Source organism: Salvelinus namaycush, unplaced genomic scaffold (assembly GCF_016432855.1).
Source record: "Salvelinus namaycush isolate Seneca unplaced genomic scaffold, SaNama_1.0 Scaffold658, whole genome shotgun sequence".
Classification (NCBI taxonomy): Eukaryota; Metazoa; Chordata; class Actinopteri; order Salmoniformes; family Salmonidae; genus Salvelinus; species Salvelinus namaycush.
The window spans coordinates 70,801-87,462 of record NW_024061373.1 but is presented as its reverse complement, the minus strand read 5'-3'; the positions used below and the strand labels follow the sequence as shown (position 1 = coordinate 87,462).

Below are 16,662 nucleotides of genomic sequence, written 5' to 3'. Positions count from 1 at the left end.
GTTTTCCAGAAATCCTGGTTGGAAGAATTTTGCAATCCTATAATGAATACGGCCCAGACTCGCTTCTTACTGTCTCTGAAATCAGAGATGATCAACCCTGTTATGAATACGGCCCAGACTCACTTCTTCCTGTCTCTGAAATCAGAGATGATCAACCCTGTTATGAATACGGCCCAGACTCACTTCTTCCTGTCTCTGAAATCAGAGATGATCAACCCTGTTATGAATACGGCCCAGACTCACTTCTTCCTGTCTCTGAAATCAGAGATGATCAACCCTGTTATGAATACGGCCCAGACTCACTTCTTCCTGTCTCTGAAGCCAGAGATAATGAGGTAACAGCCCATGCAGACCACCAGTCCCATGACCACCCCAAACACCACCAGCCAGACGGTGACCGGCTGCTCCACGGGCGGGGCCAGCGTTGCTAGGAGACCCTCGAACTCCAGAGTTTTATCGTCCAGTTTGAATGCGTCATTGATTCGACCTCTGGACATCCTAGTGAGATGGACGATGGCTTGAGTCATGGGGTTATGGGTAATGTTAGGAGTGTTTCAAGTACAAATACAATACAAATAAAACACCCATAAGAGGATTTACTGAATGCTGGCGGGAAAATTCAACTTTGTTTACGGCTGTAGTTACAGAAACCACATCAAGAATGCTACACAAAGTGTTATTACTCTGTTTCAGACAGTCTTGTGTCACTCAATCAGTTTGGCAGATATGATCGGGCAAAGTTTGTTTCAGCATGTGTAATCAGCTCACGTTCAAGGGTCGACTCCTTTACCTGATAGCGGCCTCTACCTCAGCTTTGGGAATGACCACGGCAGGGTTGGCAGGGTCAGTCACAACAAAGTAGAAAGAGATTCTGGCTGTCTCCTTGTAGGTGTGGATGTTCTCTGTCCTGGAACAAAGATAATAATACAATTATGTGATGTCACAAGAAGATTCTAATAAATAATATTGATACAATTATATATATACATTTTCATTCTGGAATGTGATGGGAGTGAATGACATAAAGAGAAGGAAAGCTGAGAGTGATGTCTAGGTGGACTTTTATTGTGAAGCAACCTGTGGACTTTTATTGTGAAACACTTACGTGAAAAGAGCTTCCGTCTTGTTGACCTCAAGGTAATACTGTCTCATGGCGTAGGCCATGTTGGCTTTGAACAGGTACATCTCGTTGGCGTTCCAAATGTACTGGAAGAGAAACAATTCAAGTCAGTTGAACTGGATTATATGAAGAGATTGTCCAAAAGAAAAGGTAGTGGAGCTGTTTTACAACCACAGTAAACTCAGCTTCGTGTACTCACTGCCTTGTCACCCATTGCTGCTTTCAGACTCAACCTCACTTTGTAGGCATTCTTTGAGACTGTTGAACAGATAGGAAATATGCATTATTATATATAGAATATATAACTTAACTATATCTAAAATTGCATAGAACTTAGTATGAAGCGATATATTGGCTATGCACACTAGATAGTGAGCTAGATACAGAATCTGGACTCACATGGGTCCTCTGTACTTTTGTACTACTTTGTGTGAAGCGATATATTGGCTATGCACACTAGATAGTGCCCTAGTATGGATAGGGACACTACTCTATAGGTACTCACATGGGTCTTCAGCTGCTCTCCATCCTGGCTTCCTGTTGTTCTTCCTGTTTTCTTCTATTAGCCAAACATGGAGGTCCTTGAAGTAGTCTAGGAGAGGGGCGGAGTCCATCTTCGCATTTCCTGAAATCTTCTCCAGGGCTCTGGTCCACGACTTTGACCTCCCAAACTCCAGCATCGTCCTGTAAAATGAGATTTGGTTGTTAGTTTGTTTACTTGTTCATTGGCCATTCAGCATTCTTAGAAGTAGACATGACAGACGCAACAACAAACAGATTTGGTAGGAGCACCTGAGCTTGTCCCCGGCTACTGTAGAGTTGGTGATGTCACACTTGAATAAGGGTCCAGAGTGGCCAGCTGCCTCACAGAGGGCCTTCTGGAACTGGAACTGATAGATAGTCCTGGTGAAGTATCTATGACAGAGACAGTCCTGGGTCAAATACAGTACATGTCCTGGTGAAGTATCTATGACAGACAGTCCTGGGTCAAATACAGTACATGTCCTGGTGAAGTATCTATGACAAACAGAGACAGTCCTGGGTCAAATACAGTACTTGTCCTGGTGAAGTATCTATGACAAACAGAGACAGTCCTGGGTCAAATACAGTACTTGTCCTGGTGAAGTATCTATGACAAACAGAGACAGTTCTAGGTCAAATACAGTACATGTCCTGGTGAAGTATCTATGACAAACAGAGACAGTCCTGGGTCAAATACAGTACTTGTCCTGGTGAAGTATCTATGACAAACAGAGACAGTCCTGGGTCAAATACAGTACTTGTTCTGGTGAAGTATCTATGACAAACAGAGACAGTTCTAGGTCAAATACAGTACATGTCCTGGTGAAGTATCTATGACAAACAGAGACAGTCCTGGGTCAAATACAGTACATGTCCTGGTGAAGTATCTATGACAAACAGAGACAGTCCTGGGTCAAATACAGTACTTGTCCTGGTGAAGTATCTATGACAAACAGAGACAGTTCTAGGTCAAATACAGTACATGTCCTGGTGAAGTATCTATGACAAACAGAGACAGTCCTGGGTCAAATACAGTACATGTCCTGGTGAAGTATCTATGACAAACAGAGACAGTCCTGGGTCAAATACAGTACTTGTCCTGGTGAAGTATCTATGACAAACAGAGACAGTTCTGGGTCAAATACATGTCTATGCTTCATCATCTCCCACCACCTAAAGCTAAATGACCTATGACAAGCTGAAGAAGCTCCAGGATAGGTCCTTCCTCATACATGGACTGTACATATCTCTAATAATTGAGCGTAGTGTGGTTTAGTTTACCAGGTACAATGGAACCAATTTAATAGTCCCAAAAATACAAAATCTAAAAACTAAATCAAGCGAAACCTCAATTGCAATTGGACCCAGATCTGCACAGAGACATATACGGCATTACAACAAGAATGGCTGGATGTGAGGGGTATTGAGAATGGCTGGATGTGAGGGGTATTGATAATGGCTGGATGTGAGGGGTATTGAGAATGGCTGGATGTGAGGGCTATTGCGAATGGCTGGATGTGAGGGGTATTGATAATGGCTGAATGTGAGGGGTATTGAGAATGGCTGGATGTGAGGGGTATTGATAATGGCTGGATGTGAGGGGTATTGAGAATGGCTGGATGTGAGGGGTATTGATAATGGCTGGATGTGAGGGGTATTGATAATGGCTGGATGTGAGGGGTGTTGAGAATGGCTGGATGTGAGGGGTATTGATAATGGCTGGATGTGAGGGGTATTGATAATGGCTGGATGTGAGGGGTATTGAGAATGGCTGGATGTGAGGGGTATTGATAATGGCTGGATGTGAGGGGTGTTGAGAATAGCTGGATGTGAGGAGTATTGAGAATGGCTGGATGTGAGGGGTATCGAGAATGGCTGGATGTGAGGGGTATTGAGAATGGCTGGATGTGAGGAGTATTGAGATGAGACCTGATGAAGGAGTAGTCTCCGGACACGTGGAACAGAGCAGGCGGGTCACAGTATGTCTCATCTCTGGGTAAGGGCTCCACTACACCGACCATATCCCTCCTGGTAACAGAGTTAGCATCAATAGTTAGCATTGTAATGTCCCTACAGTGACCATATCCCTCCTGGTAACAGAGTTAGCATCAATAGTTAGCATTGTAATGTCCCTACAGTGACCATATCCCTCCTGGTAACAGAGTTAGCATCAATAGTTAGCATTGTAATGTCCCTACAGTGACCATATCCCTCCTGGTAACAGAGTTAGCATCAATAGTTAGCATTGTAATGTCCCTACAGTGACCATATCCCTCCTGGTAACAGAGTTAGCATCAATAGTTAGCATTGTAATGTCCCTACAGTGTATCGCTAAACCAACTATGAGGTAAAAACGCTAAGCCTCCACTAGAGCTCCTTCTTTACATTGATATACAACATTGATATATTGTTTCTGATTCTTTATCTCCCATCACCTAAAGCTAAATCAACTATGACCTATGACAAGCTGAAGAAGCTCCAGAAGAGGTCCTTCCTTACTTCATCTCCCACCAGCGCTGCATCCACTGGTCCTTGGGGATGGTCCCCAGGAACACCTGCCACCTCCACTCCTCCAGCATGTAGGTGAAAGGCAGGGTGGCCACCATGGTCAGGGCCTGCTTCATCAGGAAGTTGATCTCAGTCTCTGCATTGGGGCGGGAGGAAGAGGAAGAAGTGCTGTTTGAGAGAGGGCACATCTAAAATGGTGACACTATATAGAAAATAAAGTGTAGTGGTCTCTGGTAAAAAAAGAAGTAGGGCACTTCATAGTGAATAGGGCGTTATCCGAGACAGGAAGTCACTAGAGGAGCCATTTTGATGAAACAACGTGAAACTAAACCTACAACATGGTCTGACTCAGTGTCAATTATCCCCATCAGATATACATGTAGATTTGCTCATACCTGCCCTGGCCTTGGCCCTGAATCTGTTCCTGACCCTGTCCTGTTCCTGACCCTGTCCCTGTCCCTGTCCCTGACCCTGACCCTGACCTGTCCTGACCCTGTCCTGTTCCTGACCCTGTCCCTGTCCCTGACCCTGTCCCTGACCCTGACCCTGTCCTGTCCTGACCCAGACCCTGTTCCTGACCCTGTCCCTGTCCTGACCCTGTCCTGTCCTGACCCTGTCCTGTTCCTGACCCTGTCCCTGTCCCTGACCCTGTCCCTGTCCTGTCCTGACCCAGACCCTGTCCTGTTCCTGACCCTGTCCCTGACCCTGACCCTGTCCTGTCCCTGTCCCTGTCCCTGTCCCTGTCCCTGTCCCTGTCCCTGACCCTGTCCCTGACCCTGTCCCTGTCCTGACCCTGTCCTGTTCCTGACCCTGACCCTGTCCCTGACCCTGACCCTGTCCCTGTCCCTGTCCCTGTCCCTGACCCTGTCCTGTCCCTGACCCTGTCCCTGACCCTGACTCTGTTCAGGTGTAACTCAGGTATTCCATAGACCAGCTATAACAACAACAACTGTTGTCTAACTGTTATCATCAAATCTAGATCTGCTTCTACCACTACCTGCCCCTACCCCTGACTCAGGTGTCACCTTTATCCTCAACGAAGTCGTCTGGCAGGAGTCCCAGGGCCTTCAGGTGTTTGGGGGTGGCAGCGGACAGGGACATGATCTCCCCCACGGCCTCGTGGAAGCCCTCGTTAGCCCCGTCTCTCAGCAGGTAGGACAGGTTCCTGTAGGCCATCTGGTACTGGTTGTGTCCCATCTCATGGTGCGCTGTCAGGAAGTGGTCCATGTTCACCTCTGTACACATCTTGATCCTGGAAATGGGGGAAATTTAAGAAGTAGCCAAAGTCAGGGTAGTACAGTATAATACAGTATAATAGGGTATAATACATTATAAAACCGTATAATACAGAATAATACAATATAATACAGTATAATGCATTATAATACATATAATACAGTATATAATACAGTATAATACATTATAATACGTTATAATACATAATACAGTATATAATACAGTATAATACAGTAATACAGTATATAATACAGTATAATACATTTTAATACAGTACAATACCGTATAATAAGTTCATATTTATGATTAATATTTAATCATTACAATTGATGCTGAGTGTAAGGAGGTATAGCCTACAAAATCAGATAAACTCCCTCAGATGTATTTCTACATGTGTGTACAGCATTTTGAAAAGAAGTTCAACGTGCTGTGGATTTGACCTTGATGACTTATGTTTCACAACAGAATTCCTTCATATCTTTATGACATGCTGCTGTGACTAACAGGATATGAATTCTATTTCAGTAGTTAGTGCATGCAATGTCTCTGTCCCTCTCTAAGGCTCTACTTACTGCGTGTTCACGGATAAATACAGTACGAACATGATTCCTGTTACCTGGAGTCCTCTCTGTCCCTCCCTAAGGCTTGTCACTCTGCATGTCCTGGGCTAAGTGAAGGGAAAGGGGGATACCTAGTTTGTTGTACAACTGAATGCATTCAACCAAAATGTGTCTTCCGGATTTAACCCAACCCCTCTGAATTAGAGAGGTGCTGAGGGCCGCCTTAATCGCCGTCCACGTCATCAACACCCGGGAAGCAGTTGTTGTTGGAGGTTAACTGCCTTGCTCAAAGGCAGAACAGCAGATGTAACAGTTTAACTTTATTCCGTCCCCTCGCCCCGACCCGGGCACCCTCTGCACACATCAATAACAGTCACCCACGAAGCATCGTTACCCATCGCTCCACAAAAGCCGCGGCCCTTGCAGAGCAAGGGGAACCACTACTTCAAGGTCTCAGAGCAAGTGACGTCGCCAATTGAAAGGCCATTAGCGCGCACCACCGCTAACTAGCTAGCCATTTCACATCCGTTACACAGAGTTGTCCACCTTGCCTGCTCAGGGAGTCAAACCAGCGACCTTTTGGTTACTGGCCCAATGCTCTTAACCGCTAGGCTAGTTAAATGCAGGATGAATACGATTCCTGTTACCTGAAGTCCTCTCTGTTCCCCATGTCCCAGGCTGTAGGGTGGCACACTACCTTCCTGCCATCAGTAGGTTTCTCCAGCATAGAGTCCTTCCAGAAGTTATCGAACATCTTGTATAGACCCACCGACATGAAAAACTTCTCTGCTTCTTGGAACAGTCTGTCCTTAGGCCATTTCTAGGAATTACAGAAAAGGTGTTTAACTCACAGTGTATTTGAGGGGGTAAGAATTGAAAGTAACAGAAGTCACTATTAAAGTCAAACTTGTTTCCTTCAGATCCAACCCACGATTCCTAGTCTACAGTTTTCAAGGTTTATATTGGATACATAAAATAGCAGATCATTATTTATTTTCACTCAACCTGTGCGATCATAGCGTCCGTCACATCAATATCGGTTTTCTCTGGAAAAGGGGTTGAGATGGGGTAAAGACCTGTCCAAAACCTTCCCCACATGTCACCTGAAAAAGGTCATTAGACAGAGAGAGAGAGAGAGAGAGAGAGAGAGAGAGAGAGAGAGAGAGAGAGAGAGAGAGAGAGAGAGAGAGAGAGAACCTTCATAAACTGAATCCGTCATGTTCCAGCCGTGTTGGAGCAAAAGCTGAGCCCTGTCCGGTGACCATACCCAGTAGATGTGCAGGTAGGCCTCCCTCTGGGTGGATGTGTTCAGGGTGTTTGGCCTGCAGCTTAGACCTCACATAGGCATGCAGCTCTTTGTAGAGGGGGAGGATCTGGACAGACACAATAGAGTTGGTGGTGTGCAATATAACATAAAAACACAATATCTTTCATGTGGCAAGTCCAATTTGCATAATGCAAAGAAAGCATACTGGTTGGGGAGTAACGGATTACATATAACGGATTCCAAAAATCTAACTCTAATTCGATATGTTACCAGCAAGAATATTGTAATCAGATTACCGATAGCGATATGATTACTTCTAGTATTACTTCTAAATTCAAACAAACAAATTATTTGACACCTTTCTGTTTCTCAATGACATTCAAATCAGCATTGATAAAAGGGGCACATTTTTATAGCGAGGTTAAGACAGTTTCAGGTTGGATATTCCACGGATATTCGCCTGTAGTTTTCCTTACGTCCACCAACAGCAGTTAGGGACCGTCAACATAGTGACAAATCACATTTTTCACATTTCAATAGCTCTTTAACCATTACTCCTAAAACTTTCAAAGCTGGTTGTAGCTAACCCGATGGCATAGACACACATTGCACACACTTTCTTTTGTCGATTTACATCTCGCACTATTTAAAATGATTTATTTACATTTTTGAATTTCAATAGCTCATTGGTCATATGACCTACTGACTTAAACAAGGTTCAGAATGTCCACTGAATACACGTCTATATTGCACACCCTCTAGTTTGTCCATTTTCATCTCACACATTTTTACATGAATTTTTCAAAATGTAAAATGTCAATAGCTCCTTGGTCATGTGACCTAATCACTTCAAACAAGGTTCAGAGTGTCCACTGACTACGCCTTCATATCGCACACTCTGATGTTTGTCTACTTTCATCTCATGTTATTAGACTTAAATCTGTAAGCTTTGCAGGCCTTCATTTTACATCTGTGTTCAAAATTTTTTTTGAAGTTAACAAATGTTCTAGCCTCTCAATAACTATCTTTCACACGGACACTGAAAAGATCCGCAAATGGCTGTATGTGGTATGGATCAAGGACAGGAGAGGTGTTCAAACAGAGGAGCTTAAAACTTCTTCAGGATCAGTGTCCCTTCCACGGGTCGGTTGAGCTAACGTAGGCTAATGCGATTAGCATTAGGTTGTAAGTAACAAGAACATTTCCCAGGACATAGCACTGATCCCGAAAAAGTTAAAGGAAGGCGCACAGGTAGGCCTCATGAAAAACAATGTTTCATGTGCCCATTTTAATCACAGTAATAGGCAGTGATTTGTCAGTCAGAGTGAGCTTGATAACGTGAAAGAATCCTTTTTATAGCATCACTTTCATATACTGTACATTAAGACAAATCCTTCTACGTTGAGGATTAGCACGCAGTTTACATCACCTGATAATGACTTGATATTTGAGTGCATTCACAACAAGCCACCTGCAGACAACTTACAAAATGTAATAGTGCATTTGAGGGTTCGTTTTTCTGATGAAAATAGTTATGTGATGCATGGCCTACTATTTCTAACTGGAAAAATACATTCCTACATATTTTGTGCAACACCAAAATGTATAACATTCACACCACAACTACACGTTGAAACTACAGTTTTTTCCTGTGCAGTTGTAACCGATGTGAAATGGCTAGCTAGTTAGCGGTGGTGCGCGCTAATAGCATTTCAATCAATGACGTCACTCGCGCTGAGACCTTGAAGTAGTTGTTCCCCTTGCTCTGCAAGGGCCATGGCTTTTGTGGCGCGATGGGTAACGATGCTTCGTGGGTGTCAGTTGTCTATGTGTGCAGAGGGTTCCTGGTTCGAGCCCAGGTAGGGGTGAGGAGAGGGACGGCAGCAGTACTGTTACACAGTGATCAACTTACATTTTTATAGCTTTTTGTATTTCTGAGTGACGTAAAGGTATCGACATAGTGATTAATTCACTTTTAATGTCATTACAGAAAACATACAACAACAACAACAAAATTATCGAGTTAACAACACATTGGAAACAGAGCGTGTCATGAAACTGGCAAATAAAGATGACAATGGAAAGGGAAATATTGATGATGGCCAGAAATTCAGTCAACACCAACTAGATCATTACTCCAGAGACAGAGGGCCAGAAGGTGAGGAAGAGGCTCTAGAGGACAGGAAAGATGACATACAAGCACAAAGTGATGAAGAGTACTCCAGAGACAGAGGGCCAGAAGGTGAGGAAGAGGCTCTAGAGGACAGGAAAGATGACATACAAGCACAAAGTGATGAAGAGTACTCTGGAGACAGAGGAACAGAACAAGTGAGTGATGCTAAAACAATGACCAGACCAGGGGCAAAGTCATTTTCTATTTCTATTAAGATGGACAGGTGGAAGAAAATAAAGCCCTTACCAGGTACCTCAAATCTACAACAGCCGTGGACAGACGTGCTGTATTCTGAATTTAATAAGGTCAATCCATGCTGCACCTTGGAATTCAAATACCAGCATATCAAAGCTAGTCACAGCCGGAAAAAAGCCTCACCTTACTTCTGTGCCTCGGCCACCTGCACCTTTCAGTTGTGTAAATCGAAATACATGTTTAGATTACAAAAAAGGCCTAGCAAATATAGCAAATATGTCAACATCATGGTATTCAGATTTGGTGAGGTGACACCCCAACGAAGTGAGAGAAGATGTAGGCCTGTAAGATATACATTTTTAATTTAGAAAAATGTATGAAAAATCTTGTGAGATGAAAATGGACAAACTAAAGGGTGTGCGATATAGAAGGGTCTTCAGTGGACATTCTGGACCTTGTTTTAAGTCATTAAGTCACATGACCAAGGAGCTATTGACATTTTAAATTTGGAAAAATTCATGTAAAAACATGTGAGATGAAAATGGACTAACTAAAGGGTGTGCAATGTGTAGGCCCACTGAGTGGACATCCTGAATCTTGTTTGAAGTCAGTAGGTCACATGACCAAGGAGCTATTGAAATTCAAATGTAAAAAAAAAAAAAAGTTTGTACTTTGTTTATGCTCCCTAACTAATTCAACTAGGAATACAAAATGCTGCTCACATTTCCACATGTTTATTAGCTTTGGAAAGCGAATTAATGTCCAAATCTAGTGTGCGCAATTTTTCCAACATCATGACACTTATTTGGAGTCTGTGGCTCAAGTAATTTGAAAGCTATTGAGGTTTGAATGCGCGAATATCCGTCGAATATCCAACTTGAAACTGTCTTTACCTCGGTCATTTTTATTTGTTCTGCCTGAGCGAGTCTGACCACAAATTAGAGACCACTATGATGACACAACAAATGCGTTTGATGGATCGCAGGAATATGCTTTTGTAGGCTACAGTCCAAACTATGTCTTCCGATGGAGTGACTGCTGTCGGCATCCAAAGGTTGTCCAACTTGAGTAGTAGTGGTGTAGTCTACAGCGATACGGATATCACTTATTACTGATATCTAGGCTGCATAGCGCATGGACTGCTGCGCTCTCATTTAGCTATTAGCGCCTTACGGATTGTGGTTGTTGTGAATGTGGATGTTGTGGGTGGCTGTTCACAAATGTATATGTGTATTTTAACCCAATAATGGTTGAATATAAGAAGTTTAAGCTGCCTATCAATCGTGGTTTTTATGACAGAACCAAACGGAAGCAAACAGAGCAAAACAATAGTTTCTATTGGACAAATTCAGGTAGGTCCCTCCCCGTTTCGTCCAGTTTGCTTCCGTCTAAGAAACGTTTTGCAACAGAATCGGCGTAATGAATATTCCAGTATACAGCCAGTATAAAATGCGTTCTTGCAACCGCTTCATAGTGCGGATCCCAGCCTATGGAATAAAAGTTTGAGGCAGTTCCTCCCTTCTCAACGCCCCCGTGGTATTTTTCTACATATTGTCAAATAAATAAATAATTTAAGATGACCACGAGAAAGCCCAATCAGTATTCTTTAAGATCAAGGGGTATTAAATGAATTGGAATGACAGGAAATCTGTCAGACTCTGGTGTTTAATGTAAAAATATAGCCTAATCCTATTATTATCTATACAGTAGTAGAAAGCAATGGGTTAAAAGAAGCCTACATAACCAACCCATGAAGTAGAATGTAACATCCATATATGGCGAGCTATGTAAACATTAACATTGATTTATCCTGCAATGGATGTTGTTCAGTAGGTAATATTATTTTTTGTCTTCTAATGCCTCTTAAGCAGGTTGACGTTTATTGGGATGAGTCTTGTCCTGGAGGCAGAACTGAGCGATTTCAGGTATATGGGCCAGCTGCAGAGTCAAAATTAGCGCAGTGCACGCTAACCAGGTCGCAAGGTGTACGGTGTTTCCTCCGACACGTTGGTGCGGCTGGCTTCCGGGTTGGATGCGCGCTGTGTTAAAGAGGCAGTGCGGCTTGGTTGGGTTGTGTTTCGGCGGACGCATGGCTCTCGACCTTCGCCGCTCCCAAGTCAGTGCGGGAGTTGTAGCGATGAGACAAGACAGTAACTACTAACAATTGGATCCCACGAAATTGGGGAGAAAAAGGGGGTAAAATAAATAAATAAAAGTAATATATACAATAACAAATACATCCAATAATACAAAATAGTATCAATAATATTTTATTAACAGTGTTTTTGCTACATACGATACATTTAATTTGTATGTGAGAAAAGCTCAGCGTAGTTGAAGCACCACAACAGTCGACAACATACCTCTTTGTAAATGCGCCTCACATCGATCATCAGTTGGCCCCTGGCGTAGTTGTACGGGCTCTCATCGGTAGTTTCATAGTTGGACCTCCAATAATCTCCGTAGTCCTCATAACCTGTGGCGATAGATATAGTAGTAGTTGGACAGGTTTGTAGTAGTAGTATAGTAGTTGTGCAGTAGTAGTATAGTAGTAATATAGTAGTAGTATAGTAGTGGTATATTGGTAATATATTATTTGTAGTATAGTAAGATAGTAGTAGTATAGTAATATAGTAGTTGTAGTAGTAGTTTTAGTAGTCGTAATATAGTAGTAGTAGTAGTAGCAGTAATATAGTAGTAATAGTATTAGTAGTAGTCATAGTAGTAGTATAAGTATAGTAGTAATAATAATAGTAGTAGTAGTAATTATAGCAGTAGTAGTAGTAGTTTTAGTAGTAGTATTAGTAATAGTAATATAGTAGTAGTAGTAGTAGTAGTAGCAGTGATATAGTAGTAATAATATTATTAGTAGTATAAGTATAGTAGTAGTAGTAGTAATAGTAGTATAAGTATAGTAGTGGTAATAGTAGTAGTAATTATAGCAGTAGTAGTAGTAGTATAATAGATGTGCTGTGGTAGTAGTAGTAGTAGTAGTAGTAGTAGTAGTAGTAACAGTAACAGTAGTATAAGTATAGTAGTAATAGTAATAATAGTAGTAGTAATTATAGCAGTAGTAATAGTAGTATAGTAGATGTGCTGTGGTAGTAGTAGTAGTAGTAGTATTAGTAGGTCTACCATTGAGTTTGGCAGCTTCGTTCTTAAGGTCCACATAGTCTTCATATAGAGGCCTCATCTTCTTCCCTACCTCCACTCTCCAGCCCTCCCATACATGCAGACGCTCAGAGTAGTCACTGTCCATGTTGGCCATTACACTCTCCAGCCCTAGACATTAGACACAGCAGTAAACCAGTTGAAATAAGGATAGTTCATATTTGAAATAGAACCTCCAGCACACCAGTATTTTTGTCCATTCCCTTGTATTTTTGTTATTCTTTTATGTGTACTCGCATACAGGAATATCATTGAGCTGGGGTTCCTTTTTTCATACACAACATTAAACCACTATCCGACCTCAGATTTCTGAAGCCACCTCCCTCACCAAGACATCCAAGCACCAAAACCTGAAGTGAGGAGACACCTTTTACAAGAAATACTATTCCTTCAAAACTAGGGGAGTTTTTCGGCAGGGCTTTTTGTTGTTGAAGTATCTGACAGAGTGACTAGTAGTCTTGAGATATACAGTTTTTATAGAAGTCTAGGGTCTGCATCCCACTGGTACACAATTTAGTACACTACTTTTGACCCTAAATAGTGCACTACTTTTGAGCCTATATTTTGCTCTACGTTTGACACTACTAGGGCCCTGGTCAAAAGTAGTGCACTATATAGGGAATAGAGTGCCATTTGGGACTCAGTCAATTACCTTGGACATCCGTAAAAGGGCAGTCGGTCATAAAGTCAGGTTGCCACAGCTGCTGATAGTTGGTACTTTGTACCCATACCAAATGGCACCCAATTCATTACTTAGTGACCTACTTTCACCCAGAGCCATGTGGGAGTCCGGCCTTTACCTGGTTCCAAAGTTTGACAGTCGAAGGGGTCTTCTCTCTTGCACACCGTGCCTGTACTGTAGATGGAGCTCATCTCATTCATCACTTTGTTCAGCTGACATGAAATACAACAACAACAACAACATTAACAACAACAACACAAACAAGTTATGCTATGTTGTGGTATCACAATGATTTGACGAGCCTGTTCCCGTGAGTATTTGACTAGCCTGTTCCCGTGAGTATTTGACTGGCCTGTTCCCGTGACTATTTGACTAGCCTGTTCCCGTGAGTATTTGACTAGCCTGTTCCCGTGAGTATTTGACTAGCCTGTTCCCGTGAGTATTTGGCTAGCCTGTTCCCCTGAGTATTTGACTAGCCTGTTCCCGTGAGTATTTGACTAGCCTGTTCCCGTGAGTATTTGACTGGCCTGTTCCCGTGACTATTTGACTAGCCTGTTCCCGTGAGTATTTGACTAGCCTGTTCCCGTGAGTATTTGGCTAGCCTGTTCCCCTGAGTATTTGACTAGCCTGTTCCCATGAGTATTTGACTAGCCTGTTCCCGTGAGTATTTGACTAGCCTGTTCCCGTGAGTATTTGACTAGCCTGTTCCCGTGAGTATTTGACTAGCCTGTTCCTGTGAGTATTTGACTAGCCTGTTCCCCTGAGTATTTGACTAGCCTGTTCCCGTGAGTATTTGACTAGCCTGTTCCCGTGAGTATTTGGCCTTTGTACAGATTTCCTGGTTAAATTGATTGTATTAACAGAAGAACAGTCAGACGAATAGAAGAGACGAGGACAGTCAGACGAATAGAAGAGATGAGGACAGTCAGACTAATAGAAGAGATGAGGACAGTCAGACTAATAGAAGAGATGAGGACAGTCAGACTAATAGAAGAGATGAGGACAGTCAGACTAATAGAAGAGATGAGGACAGTCAGACGAATAGAAGAGATGAGGACAGTCAAACTAATAGAAGAGATGAGGACAGTCCGACTAATGGAAGAGATGAGGACAGTCAGACTAATAGAAGAGATGAGGACAGTCAGACTAATAGAAGAGATGAGGACAGTCAGACTAATAGAAGAGATGAGGACAGTCAGACTAATAGAAGAGATGAGGACAGTCTGACTAATAGAAGAGATGACAGTCAGACTAATAGAAGAGATGCGGACAGTCAGACTAATAGAAGAGATGAGGACAGTCAGACTAATAGAAGAGATGAGGACAGTCAGACTAATAGAAGAGATGAGGACAGTCAGACTAATAGAAGAGATGAGGACAGTCAGACTAATAGAAGAGATGAGGACAGTCAGACTAATAGAAGAGATGAGGACAGTCAGACTAATAGAAGAGATGAGGACAGTCAGACTAATAGAAGAGATGAGGACAGTCAAACTAATAGAAGAGATGAGGACAGTCAGACTAATAGAAGAGATGAGGACAGTCAGACTAATAGAAGAGATGAGGACATTCAGACTAATAGAAGAGATGAGGACAGAAAACAAAGCTATCTTACATGTGGACTGAAAGAGGACCACAATGGAAAGAAGTCCTCTAGTCAATGATTTTAGGTGAATTGTGATTTTAAAAGGTTAAATCATTAAAATCAAGAAGAAGAAAAAGATCAGAGACAGCAGTGAAAGAATGTGTCTTACATGTGCCGCTTTGTCTGCGGACAGGACCCCAGAGCCCTTGTCCTGGAGGGAAGTCAGCTGGAGTTTGATCAATGGATCACTGATCTGATCGATTGGAAAGTTCTCCGACTCCTTGGATACTTTGCTGTAGTATTCTCCCCAGATTGCGCTCTGTACACCCTAAAACCATAACAAAACATTGACAGAAATGACATTTGATTCATAATATTAACAATAGCATACACTAGACAATATAAAATAAATAGTTGTCTGTCTGGAGTTATGTGTTGAGATGTAGCCTACCAATCCAAAATTGACAGCAATATACCATTATTAACATTGTTCAGAACCAGAACCATAGATCCACCGTGTTTGTCAGTCCAGTCTTGTGGACCCCAGCTATAGGCCATAGGGGTCTCTGAAGATGGCTTTGAAACTCTGCCTTTCATTAATGCCACTTTAAATCGACCAGAAAACTCACCAGTTTGTCTAAATTCTCCTGGGAAATATCTGTGTTGTACGCCCATGATGCCAGGGAATACTGATACATGAGATGAGTAGCGTTCCCATCAAACTGGTCCAGAAACTCCTGTGTCCTTCTCTCTAAGTCCGACTGTGCTGCCACACAGGCCACAGCAATCAGCCCCACTAGAAGAAGCCTGGTCATAGACATCCTGTATGAATATCCCCTACGGCCACACTGAGACCACTTCAGTTTCTTATTCACGTATATCTAACTCTAATGGCTGTCTTCGACCTTTGGTCAGAGTCATAACTCCAGGGTTTATCTTGTCCTTTATACCCAGATTGGTGGATAGAAGGGTACAGTGTACGTCAGTGGGCCAGCTATCGCACGGCGGACGGGCTACTATCTCAAACATAACATTGTCTTTGTTCTACAACTATAACATTGTCTTGAAGTTACTGACAGTTTCTAAGTCTTGCTGTAACTTCTGCGCCGAGACAGTGAACATGTACATGTTTGAGGTGTGTGTGTGTGTGTGTGTGTGTGTGTGTGTGTGTGTGTGTGTGTGTGTGTGTGTGTGTGTGTGTGTGTGTGTGTGTGTGTGTGTGTGTGTGTGTGTGTGTGTGTGTGCCAAACCCATCACACTAGAGTAGAGTAGAATAGAACAGAGTAGAAGTAGAATAGAACAGAGTAGAATAGAATAGAACAGAGTACAGTAGAATAGAACAGAGTAGAATAGAATAGAGTACAGTAGAATATAACAGAGTAGAATAGAGTACAGTAGAATAGAACAGAGTAGAATAGAACAGAGTACAGTAGAATAGAACAGAGTAGAGTAGAGTAAACTAGAGTAGAATAGAACAGAGTAGAAGTAGAGTAGAATAGAACAGAGTAGAATAGAACAGAATAGAGTAGAGTAAAATAGAGTAGAATAGAACAGAGTAGAGTAGAGTAAAATAGAGTAGAATAGAACAGAGTAGAAGTAGAGTAGAATAGAACAGAGTAGAATAGAACAGAGTAGAGTAGAGT

The 16,662-nt window shown here is 42.4% G+C and overlaps 1 protein-coding gene across 1 annotated transcript; it reads right to left on the bottom strand.

The window, feature by feature from the left end:
• Positions 1-299: 299 nt before the first annotated feature.
• On the bottom strand, positions 300-12,034 carry LOC120042338 (angiotensin-converting enzyme 2-like). The gene is made up of 13 exons (XM_038987147.1): positions 11,945-12,034; positions 7,214-7,319; positions 6,952-7,049; positions 6,594-6,766; positions 5,176-5,402; positions 4,142-4,286; positions 3,572-3,670; positions 1,913-2,035; positions 1,626-1,804; positions 1,320-1,378; positions 1,106-1,206; positions 791-907; positions 300-498 (listed from the first exon to the last, which is right to left on the bottom strand). Exons 1-13 carry the CDS (start codon positions 11,972-11,974, stop codon positions 300-302), a joined length of 1,656 nt encoding a protein of 551 aa, XP_038843075.1. The 5' UTR covers positions 11,975-12,034.
• Positions 12,035-16,662: the final 4,628 nt, after the last annotated feature.

What these genes read in the sequence shown, in the direction of transcription:
- LOC120042338 (XM_038987147.1), bottom strand. Translation starts at nt 11,974, where the DNA reads ATGATCGATGTGAGGCGCATTTACAAAGAG. An exon ending in GAGAGCAGCTGAAGACCCAT is followed by an intron (nt 1,379 to 1,625) that starts GTGAGTACCTAT and finishes TCTGTTCAACAG; the next exon opens with TCTCAAAGAATGCCTACAAA. An exon ending in AAGACGGAAGCTCTTTTCAC is followed by an intron (nt 908 to 1,105) that starts GTAAGTGTTTCA and finishes TCTTTGTTCCAG; the next exon opens with GACAGAGAACATCCACACCT.